Source organism: Myodes glareolus, chromosome 12 (genome assembly GCF_982192425.1).
Source record: "Myodes glareolus chromosome 12, mMyoGla1.1, whole genome shotgun sequence".
Taxonomy (NCBI): domain Eukaryota; kingdom Metazoa; phylum Chordata; class Mammalia; order Rodentia; family Cricetidae; genus Myodes; species Myodes glareolus.
The window spans coordinates 34,226,292-34,242,676 of NC_142037.1; the positions used below are offsets into that span (position 1 = coordinate 34,226,292).

Genomic DNA, 16,385 nt, shown 5'->3' on the forward strand with positions numbered 1-16,385 from the left:
AGCGTTTCTGTGGAATGCTGCATCCACTCATACAGTTCTTGTGTTCTTGTTCACTAGTATGAGAAAATAAGGAATTGGGTCACCACAGCTACGTAGATGTGCATTTTTCAGTCTCCCTTTTCTTGGTTATTGAAAAAAAAACCTCATCATTGAGACACTTATGTCAGTCCCTGCCCCAGAGTAAACACCATAGAAGACATGGTAGGGGCTTTGCTCCTTGGCACTAGGGGTGAAAAGAGATAATCATAAATTCATTATTTATCTCTTAAGTGGGTGAAGAAGTGAGTTTATTTTGAAAATAGGAAAATGATTTGGTGCTACTAGGACACAACAGAAAAATAAGTCAGTTAGTAGAGATGGCATGTTTCCCCCTCTCAGCCAAGCTTAGCTCCTTCATGGAATTACTGCCTACCACCTCACTACTCACTTCGGTGCTACCCAAGTGTCTGGGGCCAGTTCCAAGAACAAGGTCAAATACATGGCCTTCTGCTTCACCAGCTCCATTTATATGGACACCACAATGAATTCTCATTAGTACTGCACACTTTGACACTAATAGTATTTGAGGAATTAGGCACACCAGGCATGTGTGACTTGTTTGCTCGCTAATGCTGTGAAACATCCTGACAAAAGGAACTTTGATTCTTTCTCTTTTATACACAACAGAGAGTTAGGCATGAGAACTACTCATGAGTAGCTGGATTCTGCCTTTTGCTTAAAGAACACTTACCTCCATGGATCTATGTTTCAACCTCTACTTCTTAAAGAAATAACAATCACTTCATAAACATCTAATTTTATGTCCTCTATAATGAGCATCCAGAAGCAATTCCTTGGAAGACATTTACCTTGTTCAATAAATTTATCCATTATTTCTCAACAGTCATGAACTGAAAGGACTACTGTGTCATCATAAAGATTCAGTAGCCTTGTGAAATCATTATGGAAGGAGACCTTGCCTTTCCAGGTTCTCCAGAGCAAATGTGCTGTGGTGATGTTAGGTGAGCCTTGGGAGCATTGGCAAAGAGACTGTGGATTAGAGCCAGTTGGCAGAAAATCCATCTGATACTTACGAGGAAACAGGAATTGGTGGTGGTGGGAAATTTGGCTTTGTGGATAGCTAGGAAGAAGATAAAAAGGGAAAGTCAGCTCAGAATAGGCTCTTCAAAATGTGTGTGCACACTGAAAATGTTTAACTCATTCTTAAGAACAGAGACTTTGGAAACTTAACCATGTGAAGAATACTAAGCCCATAAGTGTGACACTTTCCTTTAGTTATGATCCAGACATAAGCACAGGGTCCATGGCTATGTGATGAGGCTGGTTAGTGTGAACTTAATTTTTACATCCACACAAATCATATGTTGATGCCATAATCTCCGGTGTGATGGTTAGGTTTGGGGGCATTCACCTCTTGGAGATGGAGTTCTTAGAATTGGATCAATGAAGATTCAAAAAGATATTTGTATCTCTCCTTTCCCTAGTCTTTCTCCCCTACCCTCATTTCCTTTCCATAATCCTCAACTGATGGACCAGGAATCAGTTCTCACCAGACAGCAGGAAATTCCAGATCTTCAATCTTAGAATTCCCAGTCTCAAGAATGAACATAAATAAATGTTTAACTTATGTAGTCTATGATATTTTTAACTGCATCAACCTAGACTAAAAATGGGTTCTGTGAAGCAAATGAATTGCACTGACTGGTTTTTGCCAACTTCATACAAAACTAGATGTATCTGGGAAGAAGAAAATCTCAAACAAGAACTGCTTCTTTGGAATTGGGCTGTATGTAGATCTGTGGACTATCATCTTGATTAATGATTAATGAGGGAGGAGGAGGGTCCAACCCACTGTGGGTGGTGCCATTCATGAGCAGATAGTCTTGAGTTGTATAAGACATCAGGCTGAGCAAGTCAGAGAAAGCAATCTGAATAGCAGCATCCCTCTATGGCTTCTGCTCCAGTTCCTGCCCTGGCTTTCCCCAGTGATGAACATATAAGCTATAAGCTTAAATAAATCCTTTCCTCCAACTTCTTTTTCTTCATGATGTTTTAACTCAGCAACAGAAACCCCAGTTAAGACATGAGTATTCTGCATTATCAACTTCCACTTCTATGCTCTTAATTTAAGGGATAAACTCAGAAATAAAAATGTAGAGGCATATATTCCCACATTTTGCATTTTAAAGTTTTGCAGAAGAATTTATATTTTACATTAATGTGCACACAAATCTCAACATTCTTCAGAATCAACAGTTGAGCCCTATGGGTTATGTCTTTCAGGAGCATTTCCTTGAGGGTGGGCTGGAGGATAGAGAAGAGAAGCTGCTAACTCACAACATTGGGTGAAGACTCATTCTCCTCAGTGGGCGGAGCTTCTTCAGATACATGGAGCTTCTTCATCTGATTCATCTAAAACGAAGAAATCAAACTTTACAATGAAACCAACAGGTGCTGAAGTACAGTCAGCAGAGAAGTTACCCTTTCCCAGCCTATATGATAAGAGCGAAGCTGAAACTTAGAAATAAATAAGACAGGAGAGATCCCAGGAGCCCAGCTGTAGCATTATAGGAGGATTTCTCCAGGACTTCCAGAGATAACTTCTGTAACGAGCATCACCACTGATGCTGCGCTATTGATCTATTTCAGCTCAAAGTCCTAAACATCTAAGACATGGTAAGAGCTGTAAGTGTCATGCATGTTACATGCTACATGATTGATCATACAAATATACACTTTATGTAGAGAGGAGTTTACCAGAAGTAATACTGAACTTAGAGTCAAAGTGGACAGAGGGAGAGTAAGCTGGAGGGGAGGGCAGAAGAGGTGAAGAAGAGGGAAAGGGAGGGAAGGGAGAAGGGAGGGAGGGAGAAGCTGTTAACATTTCTCCCCTCTATTCTCTTTGAGTTTCACAAGCCCTTTCTGCAAGGGCTGTTTTGAAAATTCTTTTGTGTGTTAACGAGACACTATGGAAAGCTGACTGTTGTGGGCACAGAGTTCACTGTCCTTACTGTCTGCTGATGTGGGGTAGATTTCTAGGCACTGCTCTGCACAAATGACAGACATACAGTCGGAATAATATAAGAAAGGGGTAAATTACAACATCAGGTGTCACAAAAAGAAAACCAGTTCAAACTTGAATTCACCTCCTGGAGTCGAACTGTCTTTGCCTTTGGGGATTTACACTTCTGTTTGTGCAGCTTGGCATTCTTGGTGGGCAGTGGCCTATAAGTAAAAACATGTCCTGTGAATTGAGCAGCATCTTCAGCATTCCAGAAAAACTCAACAGAGGATGAACCACTTCCTTTGCCCACTGTGCCCTGCTCCACTACCAGGGTTCTGTGTGCTTCCAGAACATCCCTCAGTCTTTAGTTGCAAGTTATCCACCATTATTATCCTGTGGATAATAACTTGTTTCTTGGCAGAACCCTGATCCAAAAGATGATGATATTAAGCCAACTTTTATCTAAATCATGACATTTTGATCATTTTTAACTCCTTAAGTATTTCCCTAAGAGTCATTTTGCATGAAATAAGTTCCACCAAAATAATTCAGTCTCGGAAAGTGATGGGAAATAATCTTGTTAAGATGGTTTGTAAGAGAAAGGATCTGCATGCCAATCAAGCCTCAATTCTCACTTTTGAAGGATGCAGAGGCCTTTGTTAACCTTCCTGTCTCCCCTACATTTATTAAAAGCGAATTTCATTATCTTAAGAGACATAGAAGTCACATTTTGTTCACAGAGTGAGAATATTGCAGCCGTTTCATGAAGTCTTCTCGACGGTTAAAAGAGATGATAGGAAATCCTCAGCACAGTGTCTACCAGACAACTGTCAGACAATTGACATGCTCTCTTCTATTCTAATAATAAATGCAAAATATTTAACAATGAGGCCCAATGTCACTGCTGTTATTAATTACAAAAATAGCCACTCCAAGGAGAAAAAAAAATGTATCTGGCTGCAAAAGATTGCCCAGTCGAAGAGACACCCAGTCTCTGGTCCATGAAAAACATACCTGTGTGGTTCTCTTAATATATGAAGTAAAATAAAATTAAACCAAAAGGATTAAATCATAGAATCCAATGTCAAATGATGTAGAGGTTAAAGGGTCTCCAAAGCACATGAAGGCTTACCTCTGAACTCTCTTCTGATTCCTTCTGGCACTTTGATGCCGGATCACTATAGCAACCACCACGAATATGACTGCCAGAGGGAAGAGCACACCAACCACGATGGAGAAATCTACAACAGAGGGCACAGAAACCCTACTGAGGACCAAGAAGCTTGTCTCACTCCAGTTTGCCTCTTTTTATCCTTCCTTCCTTCCTTCTTCCTTCCTTCCTTCTTCCTTCCTTCCTTCCTTCTTTCCTTCCTTCCTTCCTTCCTTCCTTCCTTTTTTATTCCTTCCTTCTCTTCCTGCTTTTCTCTCTTCCTTCTTTTCTCCATCTTTCCCTCCCTCCCTTTCTTCTTTCCTTTCATTTTCAAAAAGAATATGGCCATGTAGGCTAGGTTGGCCTTGAACTCATTGTGTATCCCAGGCTGGTCTCAAACTTGCCATGATCCTCCAACCTTACAATGGAATGCCATTGCATCTGGCCTGACTATTTTATTTGCTGCAAATTATTTCTAACTTTTACAAAATGAACCTGTCTTCCTGGAAAGTTATATTTGCTAATTAACTGTCATCCCATCTGTGGAAGGGGAGGAGGGAAGACCCACCTGGACATAGACTGACATCCCAGTCTGCACTGAAGAGGGGAATGAGCCAAAGACCTCTGGGTACTGCATTCATCTCTCTCTGCTTCCTGAACTGCAGGTACCATGTGACCTATCAGCTCTCTGCTCTCCCATTACTATATCTTCCCCACCGTAATGGACTGTACCCGCAAAACTGTAAACCAAAGCAAGCCCTTCCTGCATTAAGACACTTTTATCAAGTATTCTGAAAAAAAAAAACAAGAAAGAAAGGGGAAAGAAATCTAACAGAGTTGGTAAAATGCAAATGGTGTTGATCATGATCATGGTGCTAAAAGGCAAGTAAAAGTCCATAGGAGATCTTCCATAGGAAGTGAGTTAAATAACTTCTCACTGCAAATTCTTTGAAGGGAAGAAGATTGGCGGCAGCAATAGGAGAGTGAAGCTGGGAGACTACAGGGGGACATGGAATAAGGAGGGTGGCAGAGCGGGAAAATGTATTTTAAATCCAGCCTTGGGATGAAACAAGAATGAGATGGTATTGCCCCCTCGGCAAAGAAAGAGCAGAGGAATGAGTAAAAAATGATAGGACATAGTTCATGCATTGTCTTTGTTTTTACTCCCTAGTCTAAGTAATACATTCAGCCTTGGTCCTTGGCAATCTCAAGGGTTCGTTTCTCTTCTAATCGTCTGAAGTCAACAGAAACCAGAAAACACACACATCTGAAGAGCAGGGGAGCCGCTGCTCTTAGTACGTAGTCCAACAGCAAGACTGACAGTTCCAAAAATACAAGAAAAGCTGACAAGTGTGAAGACAAAACACGCAGATAAAGGTAGACACCCCAGAAAGTAGAATTCAAGATAAGAAAATGGCATTTGTTCAAATAACTAATTCTTTTCAGCTTCCATAAAATTCTTGCTCAAGGAAATCAAAGAAAAACCAAATGCTGTGGCATTTCTGCTAGACATGGCTTAGCTTCAGAATGGGGAAGAGTGGACACATTAGAACTAATGTCAGAATAATACGCATTTTAAAAAACATCAGATCAGAGTACTTAGAATACTGTTAGTGCTTACAAGCACGCTAAATCTGAAAGGACAAAGTTGTGGCTTGAGGTAAAAGAAAAAAATAGTATTATTAACAAACAGTAAGTGGGCAGTTGAAGATAGAAATAATTGAACAGCAAACCTAGTTTCATCTATTGCTAGCCATGGAGGGCTTGATCAGCATAAAGTTTTTACAAAACTTCTAAATCCATGAAAGTTCTAAAACACAGATTTTTTTGTAGATATTAATGAGGTAGTAAGAATTTAGAAAAATATACATGAAAGAGAGTCAGTTTCTTTAATGGCATGACCCCTAGTAGGTCAGCACACTCCAGGGCAGCCCTACCTCCACTCCCAACAGTGAACTAGAAGAGGAAGAAGAGCAGAAGAAGATGATGTCAATGCCTAGAAGTTGGATGGATAGGGAAGGTAAGAGGGTTAAATCTTGGAGGAGTGGGAGAGAGGGGTAAATACTGTTGGAATACTTTGTATGGGATTTTCAACATACTAACAAAAATATAATTTAAGGAAAGATTGAGAGGAAGAGGAAAATGATCCCAGAAAGAAGGTTCAGATGTAACTTGGTGGGAGAGTGCTTGCCTAGCATGTACGAGATCCTAGATGCCGTCTCGAGGACTGACAACCAAAAATGAGAAGCAGGAAGAAGAAGAGGAGGAATGCTTAGAAACACGGGGAATGAGAAAGAGCAAATGAATAAAGAGCAAAGCCTGGTAGGAGCTGTGCTTTGGATGACAATAATATCTCAATATATGTTTATTGGCTGTAACTAATGCACCACGCTACAGTGGGGGTGCAGCGGTGCAAGAGAACCCCTGAACACTGTGCTCAGTGTTGCTATGTATCTATAATCACTCAAATAAAATCTTGTTAAACAAGTAAAGAGATGTGGAAAATTTTAGGACAACTAATATAAGAATGAAAAAATTCACGCCCTCCAAATTCATAAAAAGAGCAAAATGGTGAACAAAATGGCCAACTGGCTTATAATACAACACAAAATTAAATAAAAAAGAGCAAAAAGAAGAAGCTTAGATAAGACAAGACACATAGAAACTGCTCCATATAACTATGATTTGTGTCCCAGCACTTTAGTAATTTGCTCTCCGAATAAATTTTGAAAAATAAATCCAAACCCAAAGGTATGTGAGATAGCAAAAATTTTTTAAATGCATAATTTTCTTAACTTCATAATTTAAATGCATAATATTCAAGTTTCAAGAGGATTAAAAAAGATGAATGTAAATGTGAGGATATTATAAGGATGAATGTAAATGTGAAGATATTATAGCAATACAAACAGATGCAGAATTATGCTTCAGTCGTCCCTGTCTCCAGGAACTGTAGACTTTAAAAGGCAAGCGGCAATAGAGACACACACACAGCATCAGCTCACAATGAAGTCTGTGTTAATCCACTAAGGATACATGACTATTCTAAATATGCATGTGAATAATACCGTGACTTCTAATCAGATAGTCACTGACAGTACCAAGTTATAATATCAAAATTAAGTCAAAGGTCTATTTATTGTTATTTCTGTGTGAGTGTTTAATTGCATGTATGCGTGTGCACCCTGTGAATGAGGCAGAAGAGGATGACGAATCCCCTAGAGCTTGAGCTAGTGCTGGGAATCAAGCCAGCATCCTCCGTAAAAGCAGCAAGTGTTCCTCACTGCTGCACCATCTCACCACCCCTGAAATACATCTTCAGAGTGGCTCTTTTTAAGACTTCTACACGGTAACTGGTAGAACAAAGAAAACAAACTAGTAGCTGGGATTATATATGAGCAACTTGGCACACAGAACACATGTAGACACAGGCGGACACAAGTGTAAACTTCATGTTACTGTGTTTTCTGTTCATACACAGAAAACCTGCACACATGACTATGTGCTAAGCCATAAAGTTAGCTTAAATTAATTTCAGAACACATTCCACATAATATATTCTTTGATTACCATTTAATTGTTGTCCTAAGTATTAACTAAATAACAACTAGGAAAATCCCATTTTCCTACATGTTAGGAAGCAGATGGTGGTAGGGCACTGGTGGGGAGACCCAGAGAAGGGTTCGTGGGATACGTAATAGTCAGCTTCAAATGAACTCTGCTGTATTATATACACAGGGTAGCATAGATAGAAATTCACTGCACAGTTGAAAGATCTGGAAGAAGAATTTACAAGGGCCTTCTACCATAGGGAAATGATGGATGTTCTTCACTGTAGTTTATCTGATAATGTATGTATGCAGCATGTTTACTTTTTTATGCACATATTATGGCCCTTTTGATGTGTAGAAGAAGTTAGTTCTACTCATGTTTCTAGAGTCTATAATAAGTCCCTAGGTAGTGAAGTTGTAACATGACAACTGTGTTTATGGAAGAACTAGAGTCTGTCCAGAGATAAGGCTGACCCTGACTTTACTGGGATGAGAGTCCAATTAAAAACAGTTATTTGCCTAATATATGTCTAACTCTTAAATACTGTACATCGGGCTGGAAAAATAATGGCACGTTTATGTCTGCAAAGCACACTGCTTCCTACTTCTGCACATGAGATGATTCAGTAGAAAAACATGTATGTGGTATGACTTTACAGACTTCACCAAGTAAATTTTAATTATTTCAATCTAAACCAGAAAAAAGCAATAGCAGATTATAAAATAAAACAGAATTATCTCAGCCAAAATAAAAGAAATGATAAATGTTTGAAGAAGCAGTTGTGTTTAAATTGACCTCAACATTACATAATGTAAACATGTATCAAAATACCATATGGTATTTCATAAGTACATATACTCTTATGTTTTTCTCTGTCAGTTAAACAGGACAAAATAAGGCAGTGTATATTCCAATATAGTTATGAAGGTAGACCTGATTTAAAAACCTAATCTTATTTCTGTGGATCCCTTGAAAACATTTCTATTTAACTCTATATAAATAGAGATATTTGGACATAAACATTCTCAAATCCAATCTAGAAAGCTGAATGAATGCAAACTTCCTGAAAGATTACTCATAAGTTTGTGTTCTTAAATTATTTATTGGGCATGAATTTCACTACAAGCATTGCTTATATTAATGGTGACAGTGGAGCCAGAGAATGTTGTGTCTTCTCCAAGCTGAATGACAAGAACCCCCCACTGAATGGTGGACCGTGTGGCCCCTTCCCAGCACTATAACTCTTGCAGCCTGCAGATGTCAGCCCACCCAGCTCTCTGCGCTTGTGGACTGGTTGGGTGATCCACTGGGGGTCAGTATTTCGTCCGAGCTTTATGGAATGGATCAATGGGGATAATGTCAAAATTTTATGTGGAACTTTCACCAACCCAGTAAGAGTTCAGAACTTCCACAGTTGAGTAGATGAATGAAAATAAAGTCTTCAAAAAGAGAAAAATCACACTTTAAGGTTATTTTAGCAAAAACTGGAATCATCGAAGCACTTTCTAATTAAGTAGTTGACTTTGTGACTCTGTTATGAATTATCCTGCAACCCCACCCCAAGCATGATAAATTCAGTTAATAATATATCATATAATAACATCTTATAATGTGAAAAGGTAATGGAGGTTAGAATATTCAGGAAGATAGGAAGTAAAGGAGTCGGGTAAACAAAAGGAGTAAGCTGAAGCATCAATATTAAAATTAAATGTTATTCTTTTGCTTGAAATGCCTAAAATGTATTTGAACTCGGGACAAACAGTTCGTTCAGGCCCATACTAACCATATCACATCTCCATTTCCATCCTCTGTGGTACCGATCAGAATTATATACATATCACAGAATTATATACATATATATATGTATATATAACACAGAATCTCTATCTATCTATCTATCTATCTATCTATCTATCTATCTATCTATCTATCTATCTATCCAACACAGAATGATATAGTTTCATGAACCCTGGGACAAAATTCCAGGAATCTCTATCTAGAGACATTGGCACTTGGTACAGGAGTACCCAAAGGTGCCTGAATCCGACTCCAGACACCCACCCCAAACCATGCAAAGAAAAAGGAGTTCAAGGAGGGTGCTCAAGAAAAAAAAGAAGGGAATTCATAAAGACTTCTCTCTAAGCTTCTTCACGATGTTCTTCACGATGACAACTGAAAGTCAAGGTTCCCACGAGGCTCATTCTTTCCTTGACGACCTATAGGGTGTCCTGCCTCCTACTTATCTCTACCCAAAGAAATGCCAGTAGGAGCAACAGACTCCCCAAGTGTAAGGAAGACCCACTGGACCAGTTTGAGTCAGCTGGTCTAACAACGATCACACATGCCAAAGAAAAAGAGTCAAACGAAATGTGGGCAGCATGTGTATGAGCTGGAGAGCATCTGTCAGCAGTATGTGGGTGAATAAGGCAGCCCACCTATAGGCAGCATTTGAATGATAGGACAGCATACCTCAAAATAAAGGAAAATACCTCAGAAAGCAGAATCTAGACCTACCACCATAATCCAAGTCATGTTCTCAAAGAGCCCCATGAGTTAATATTATCTAACAATTGTGTAACATTGTGAAAGTAGGTAAAACATAAAGCAAGCAAAAAAAAAAAAACCCCAAGATATAGTAAAATAATATCACAAACGAAAAGTTTGAAGTTACCTTTTTGTATGAAGTTTGACAATGTAAGGGTGTTAAAAAAATATGATTTAAATATTGCTAAAGAAAATTTGGGGGTAAATAGCATATGTTCAAAAGCTACAGAACAGAAATTCGATGAGGTAAGATAAAAGACAATGAACCCTATACCCCTGGGTAAAAGACAATACTGTCAAGTTGAAGGAACTAGGATCATCCAGAAGACAAACTCCAGGAGTATCTGTGAGTAAGTTTCCAGATTAAATGAGGTAGGAAGATCTACCCTAAATGTTGGTGGAACCATTCCTTGGGCCAGAGGCAGAGATCAGTACTAAATGAGATGTCTTTATGAATCACCCCCCTCGAGGCTAAGGGATCTATGCAGAAGAGGATGCAAAATGACTGTAAGAGCCAGAGGTGATGGATAACCTCAAGGAATTGGAACCATCTAGACACAACAGGACTGATACAGGTGAACTCAGAGAGACTGTGAGAGCATGTACAGGACCTGCACAGGTTCAAACCAGGCATGCTCCCAGAGGAAAGAAGAGGAAGTAGCCATAACATCCCACCCCTAAACATAAAATTATCTACAATTGATAAGCACTAGGAAAGCCAAAGTCTGTTTTCTCAAGTGGGATCTCACTGGGTATATTAATCACACTTCAGGACAAGTCCCATGTCCGAGAGTAGATGGCCAACACAAGATGGACTCCATGTGTTTCTGAGCAGTTTTTGTTTTGTTTTGGTATTTTTTGTCTTATTGTTGTTTTTCAATTTTTTTTTCAGTTTTGATCTTTTATTTGAGAGAGAGGGAAACAACATGAAGCTGTCTGAGAAGGAATGTAGAGAGAATCTGGGAGAAGTTAGGAAAGGGGAAAATATATATTCAAAATACATTCTATGAAACAGATTTTAATAAAATAATATTTTTTTAAAAAGAAGAGGCAGAGAGGTGGCCACCAGCAGTCATCTTTCTGTTTCCTGATTCTGGAAGCAATGTAACCAGCTGCCTCATGCTTCCCTGCTACCAGGACTTCTCACCATAATAGATGGCATCCTCAAACAAGCCTACCTCTTCTCACGTCACTTTTGTTGGGCATTTTTATCACAGCAGCAGGAAAGTGACTAATACAAACACAGGGGAGGAGCTTGGCCGAAGGGGACAGGTTTTCAGGCCAGAGATGCAGAGTTACCTACGGAAGACTGTGGCAGAATCCTCACAGTCAGGAGGGGCCCATCCTTCCTTGCATTGACACTGCAGCTCATGGTCACACACCTAGTGGAAGAAGGATGCTGTGTCACCATGAGACTTAGAGTACCATCCAAGGCCCCATTCTTTCACAATGAAGTTGATTTTGACATGAGAAGGACCCCTGCGGTGAAGTATTAATGACAAGCAAAGATTTCACTAATGGCCTCTGGGAAGCAGTGGCCCATGCTATATACTCCCGAGTGTCAGACAAACATGATAGCTGTGGTCGCTGAGCACCGAGTGTATGAGTTCAGCTTTATCGCAACAGAACTGAAATGGCATAAGGCTTATCAAACTGGGGATAGCTGCGTTCCAGACTTACTGCATGCCCCTTGCACTTCAAGGAGCAGTTGGTTGACTTGTATGTCTTCTCCATGTCCACACACTCTGCATTAATGCACACCTGAAACGACGTGGAAACATGAACTCAATGCAGCGCTTCTAGCGCTTCCACCTCTGTCGATGACTGACTGGAATGAAGTCTTAAAATTCTTACCAATTCTCTATCATCAAACGCATCTTCATAAAAGAATTTTTATTAGTTCCCTGTTCCTTGAGAATTTCCAACCTGTTCTGATTGTATTTCCTCCCCCAACTTTTTTCAAGTCCAGGCCCAACCCAGCCCTATGATATCTTTAAAACAAAAAATCAGAATCAATTTATGTTGTCCAAAATGTTCTTGAATGTGGGGCCTTCCACAAGAGTGTCATCAGCTTTCCAGGGGGTATAATTTTAGAGAAAATTGTCTCTTCCATTAGCCATCAGATGCCAATCATAGGTCAGCGAGAGGTGGAGCTTTGTGCCCACCTCCCCACGGTTTGTTAGGATTGTGTCTGGTTGAGCTTACACTGGTCTTGTTCAAGCTGTCACAACAGCTCTGAGTTCATATGTGCAGATGGCCTGCTGTGTCTACTTAAGATTTCTTACTATTATCCTGATCTATGTGTCTGTGAGTGAATGTCATATGTATGCTGGTGGCTGCAGGGGCCAGAAAGGAGTTTGAGGTCCCCTAGAATTGCAGTTTTATGCAGTTAGGAGCTATATGGGTTTGGGGAACTCTGAAATAGCAGCAAGAGCTGCTAACCACTGAATTAACAGCAACCAAACTCAACATTTTATTAGGCAAACTCTAGCAGGTTTTCAGATAGAACAAACTATCATTTTTAGTATATAGTAAAATATTTAGAAAGCCATCTTTAAGATGACCTTTGCTTCCTTCCTGATAGGTAGTTCTTCTCACCTATCAGCTCCTCTCATTTGGCGCTATTACTGAGCACAGAACTAAGCACTGATGTAATGAACATCTGGAAGGCAGTGCTGTGATCCCATTACACATGATGCTACTACAATAACTACTGTGAGAACAAAGTAAATGCCATACTTCTTCTTCTCTGTGTTATTATGAGAGGCACTGCCATTGACTGGGCACCTGCCAGTTTTGAAGCACAGGAATGAACAAAGTTTGCCATTATGAGCCTGAATTACTTCACTCACAATAATTTATTTCATTTCTCCCAATTTATGTGCAAGTCTGGTGCTTTCAATTTTCCTTGCCACGAATATTCCATTTTATATAGATCTTGCAGCTCTGTTCATGAACACCTAGGTTCCATTTTCTAACTATTGTGTAGAGAGTGATAATTAGCATGGGTATTTAAGTATCTCTATAGCAGGATACAACTTTCCTTTGTGTTTATGCCCAGGAGTGCTAGAGTTGTTTCAGTTTCCTGCATAAGGTCTACATAAGATCAATCCAACCAACATTCCTGCATGGATGTAGTAGATGAACTTCAGTCCCAATCTTTTATCAGGGAGCTATTGGCAATTGACAGTTCTGGAGAAGAGAGAGTTGTTTTTCTATGAGTGTGTGACAACTGGTGGATTTCATGTTCCAGTGTATTATATGGCCCCCTATCCTTGCACCTATAAGCAACACTAATAGTACTTAGTGAGCTATTAAAAGGAGAAGGAGGAGTAAGATGATGAAGGCGGGGGAATAACAATGAAGTCATAAGGGGAAGTGTTGGAGAGGATACTGGGAGAGTTGGAGGGAGAAATGGAGGTGTATCTGATCATATTTCACTGCATACATGTCTGAAATTCTCAAAAACTAAAAATGAAAGATATAAATACTAAAATATTTACCAAGTTTGATAACATGATAAAAACATATCGCGGGCACTAATTAAACACTATCAGAGAGATGGGTGCAGGTATGCACAAATCAGAGGCACAAACACGTGAGCATGAAACTCTGTGGAAGATAGCAGGTGGTCACAGGTGTTGGCTGTGGCTCTGTTCTCATTCTTTTCTCACATTTAGATTTCTTGTATGATTGTCTTTGAATAAAATGCTCTGTCAAAAGCAAATGGGAAACTTTCAACCGTAAATATTCAAATGTATTGAAATAGAGTTCAAGGTTCATTACTAATCTAAATTGTTTGGCACACAAAGAAGATGGTTGTGGACACCTGACTTTATTAATACAGTGGGTATATAAGTGCTTTCTCGTATGATAAAAGCTTTCCTGTGTCCTGTGAGTGAGTTTAAATAAACATCAGCCACCATGGTCCTTCCCTGTCCTTTATTAGGTACACTGCAAGCGATTGGGTGGTAAAACTTTGAACAATGAAAACCCACGACACGTCAGTGGTCATAACTATGCCTCAGTAAAATTTCCTTTTGTTAAGAAAAGGTGCACAAGGGACAGGCATGTGCTCCTGCAGTGTTGGATGGTGAGCACTCTGTATGAACGTGCAGGGCAGCATACTGGAGATGGCAGGCGGCAAGGAGAGACACTTTCGGTCCTTGGTGGTGGCATTACATCACTGGGTTTACCATGCAGGCTGTTGTTTCTCTGAACTTACCACTGTGTGAGATAGTAATTGTCCTAATTATTTCAGCCTCTGTTATATTTTCCTCTGTTCCTCTACATCCTATATCGTCCTAGCAGTGTGTGTACTGTGATAACAGAAGTTGTAATAAACGGTACTGAGCTAAAATCCAGGTATGCGTGTGGGTGTGGGATAATGAATTGTGGAAGCACAATTTCAACTTGCCTTGTTTTGTCCGCACTTGGTTCCGTTAGCCACCATGCCAATTCCTTGACTGGTGTCTTCAGGAGCAAATAATTTACATGTCAGAAAAGATACTGTAAGTCCTTTCCATGGCAGATTACGTGACCCACCTTCACAGAACAACTTCCCACACATGGCATCTCTACAAACAACAGCAACAACAACAAAATCAAAAACTTTATCCCAAGATTCAAATTTCAGTCTTATACAAAAGCAAACCAGCTTTTGCTTATCAATATTTAAAAAATAACATTTCCCTAATAGCAGTGACTTCTGGTTGTACCTATGTACAATGTCCTTATTCTGCACTAATAGGGCCCTCAGATATTAGCAAAATGTGTTGCTTCTCAAATACAGATCCCTTTACAGCTAATTTTTGCCAATTGTCTAAGTTGTGGCTAATAGGGGTGGGGGCAGAATCTTAGGCCTAAATTCTAGAAGGTAGCTTTGAATAAGGGAGCACGCCCCATTTCTGGGCATTTTTTTCCCTCAGTTTAGATGATGGAAAGTGTGTTGGTTTTTATCAACTTGACACAAACTGCAGTCACCTAGGAAGAGAATATCTTAATGAATGAATTGTCCCCATCAGCCTGGTTTATGGGCATGTCTGGTTAATTAATGGATTAATTATTGATGCTGGAGGATCCCTGTCCAGGCAGGGAGTAGTGGGGTGTGTAAGGAAGCAAACTGAGCAAGTCATGTGGAGTGGAAACAGTAATTAAAACACCCCCATGGCCTCTGCATCAGCTTCTGCTTCCAGGCTCCTGCCTGCAGTTCCTGCTCTGACTTCCCTCAGTGATGGACTGTATCCTGGAAGTGTAAGTCAAATAAATAAATAAATAAATAAATAAAAAGAAAAAGAAAAAAAAAGAAAAAGAAAACGCTTTACTGAGTCAGGTAAGCCAGACCCAAAAAGAGGAATAAGGTATGTATTCACTCATAAGTGGATTCTAGCCATAATTAAAGGTCTTTGAGCCTATTATTCGTGATCCTAGAGAAGCTAAATAAGAAGGTGAACCTGAAGAAAATTCAGGTAGTTTTCCTCCTGGAGATTGGAAATAGACAAGAGTTCCAGGTAACCACGGGTGTATGGGGGGTTGGGAGGGTAGTTGGAAGGGGAGAGGGTTAGAGAGAAGGGAGCCGGGAGGAATGGGGAATGCTCGGGGGACTGGGAGGGGGGGAGGGAGGAAGGATAGATATGGGTTCAGGGAAGAATATATCTCAACTATGGAAATCAGTTTAGGGTTTACTAGAGACTTGACTGTAAATAGGATCCCAGGTCTAAGGAGAGATTCCCAGATTGTTCTCTGGACAGAGGAGAGGGTGCCTGAACTGGCCTTGGCCCATAACCATACTGATGAATATTTTGCTTATCACCATAGATCCTTCATCTGGCAATGGATGGAGATAGGGATGGGGACCCACGTTGGAACACTGGACTTAACTCCCTAGGTCCAAGCGAGAAGCAGAAGGAAGAAGAACGTGAGCAGGGAGGGCAAGATCAGAGGGAACCTTCATCTGGCGATGGATGGCGATGCAGACGGAGACCCATATTGGAGCACCGGACTGAGCCCCCCAAGGTCCAAAGGAGGAGCAGAAGGAGGAAGAACATGAAAAAGAAAATCAGAACCGCAAGGGGAACGATCACCCACTGATACAAGGGGAATGATCTAATGAGAGTTCAATGCCAGTTGACTGGG

At 40.1% G+C, this 16,385-nt stretch overlaps 1 protein-coding gene across 1 annotated transcript in view; it reads right to left on the minus strand.

Moving 5' to 3' along the window:
• Positions 1 to 1,073: 1,073 nt before the first annotated feature.
• Positions 1,074 to 16,385, minus strand: part of Adam28 (ADAM metallopeptidase domain 28) — a 56,458-nt gene continuing 41,146 nt past the window's right edge. The window contains exons 16-22 of the mRNA XM_087912192.1: positions 14,668 to 14,827; positions 11,931 to 12,011; positions 11,550 to 11,632; positions 4,137 to 4,245; positions 3,147 to 3,225; positions 2,338 to 2,412; positions 1,074 to 1,120 (exon numbers count right to left, since the gene is read on the minus strand). Coding sequence (XP_087768318.1) covers positions 3,181 to 3,225; positions 4,137 to 4,245; positions 11,550 to 11,632; positions 11,931 to 12,011; positions 14,668 to 14,827 — 478 coding nt within the window. The 3' untranslated portion in view covers positions 1,074 to 1,120; positions 2,338 to 2,412; positions 3,147 to 3,180. The remainder of the gene's footprint in view (positions 1,121 to 2,337; positions 2,413 to 3,146; positions 3,226 to 4,136; positions 4,246 to 11,549; positions 11,633 to 11,930; positions 12,012 to 14,667; positions 14,828 to 16,385) is intronic.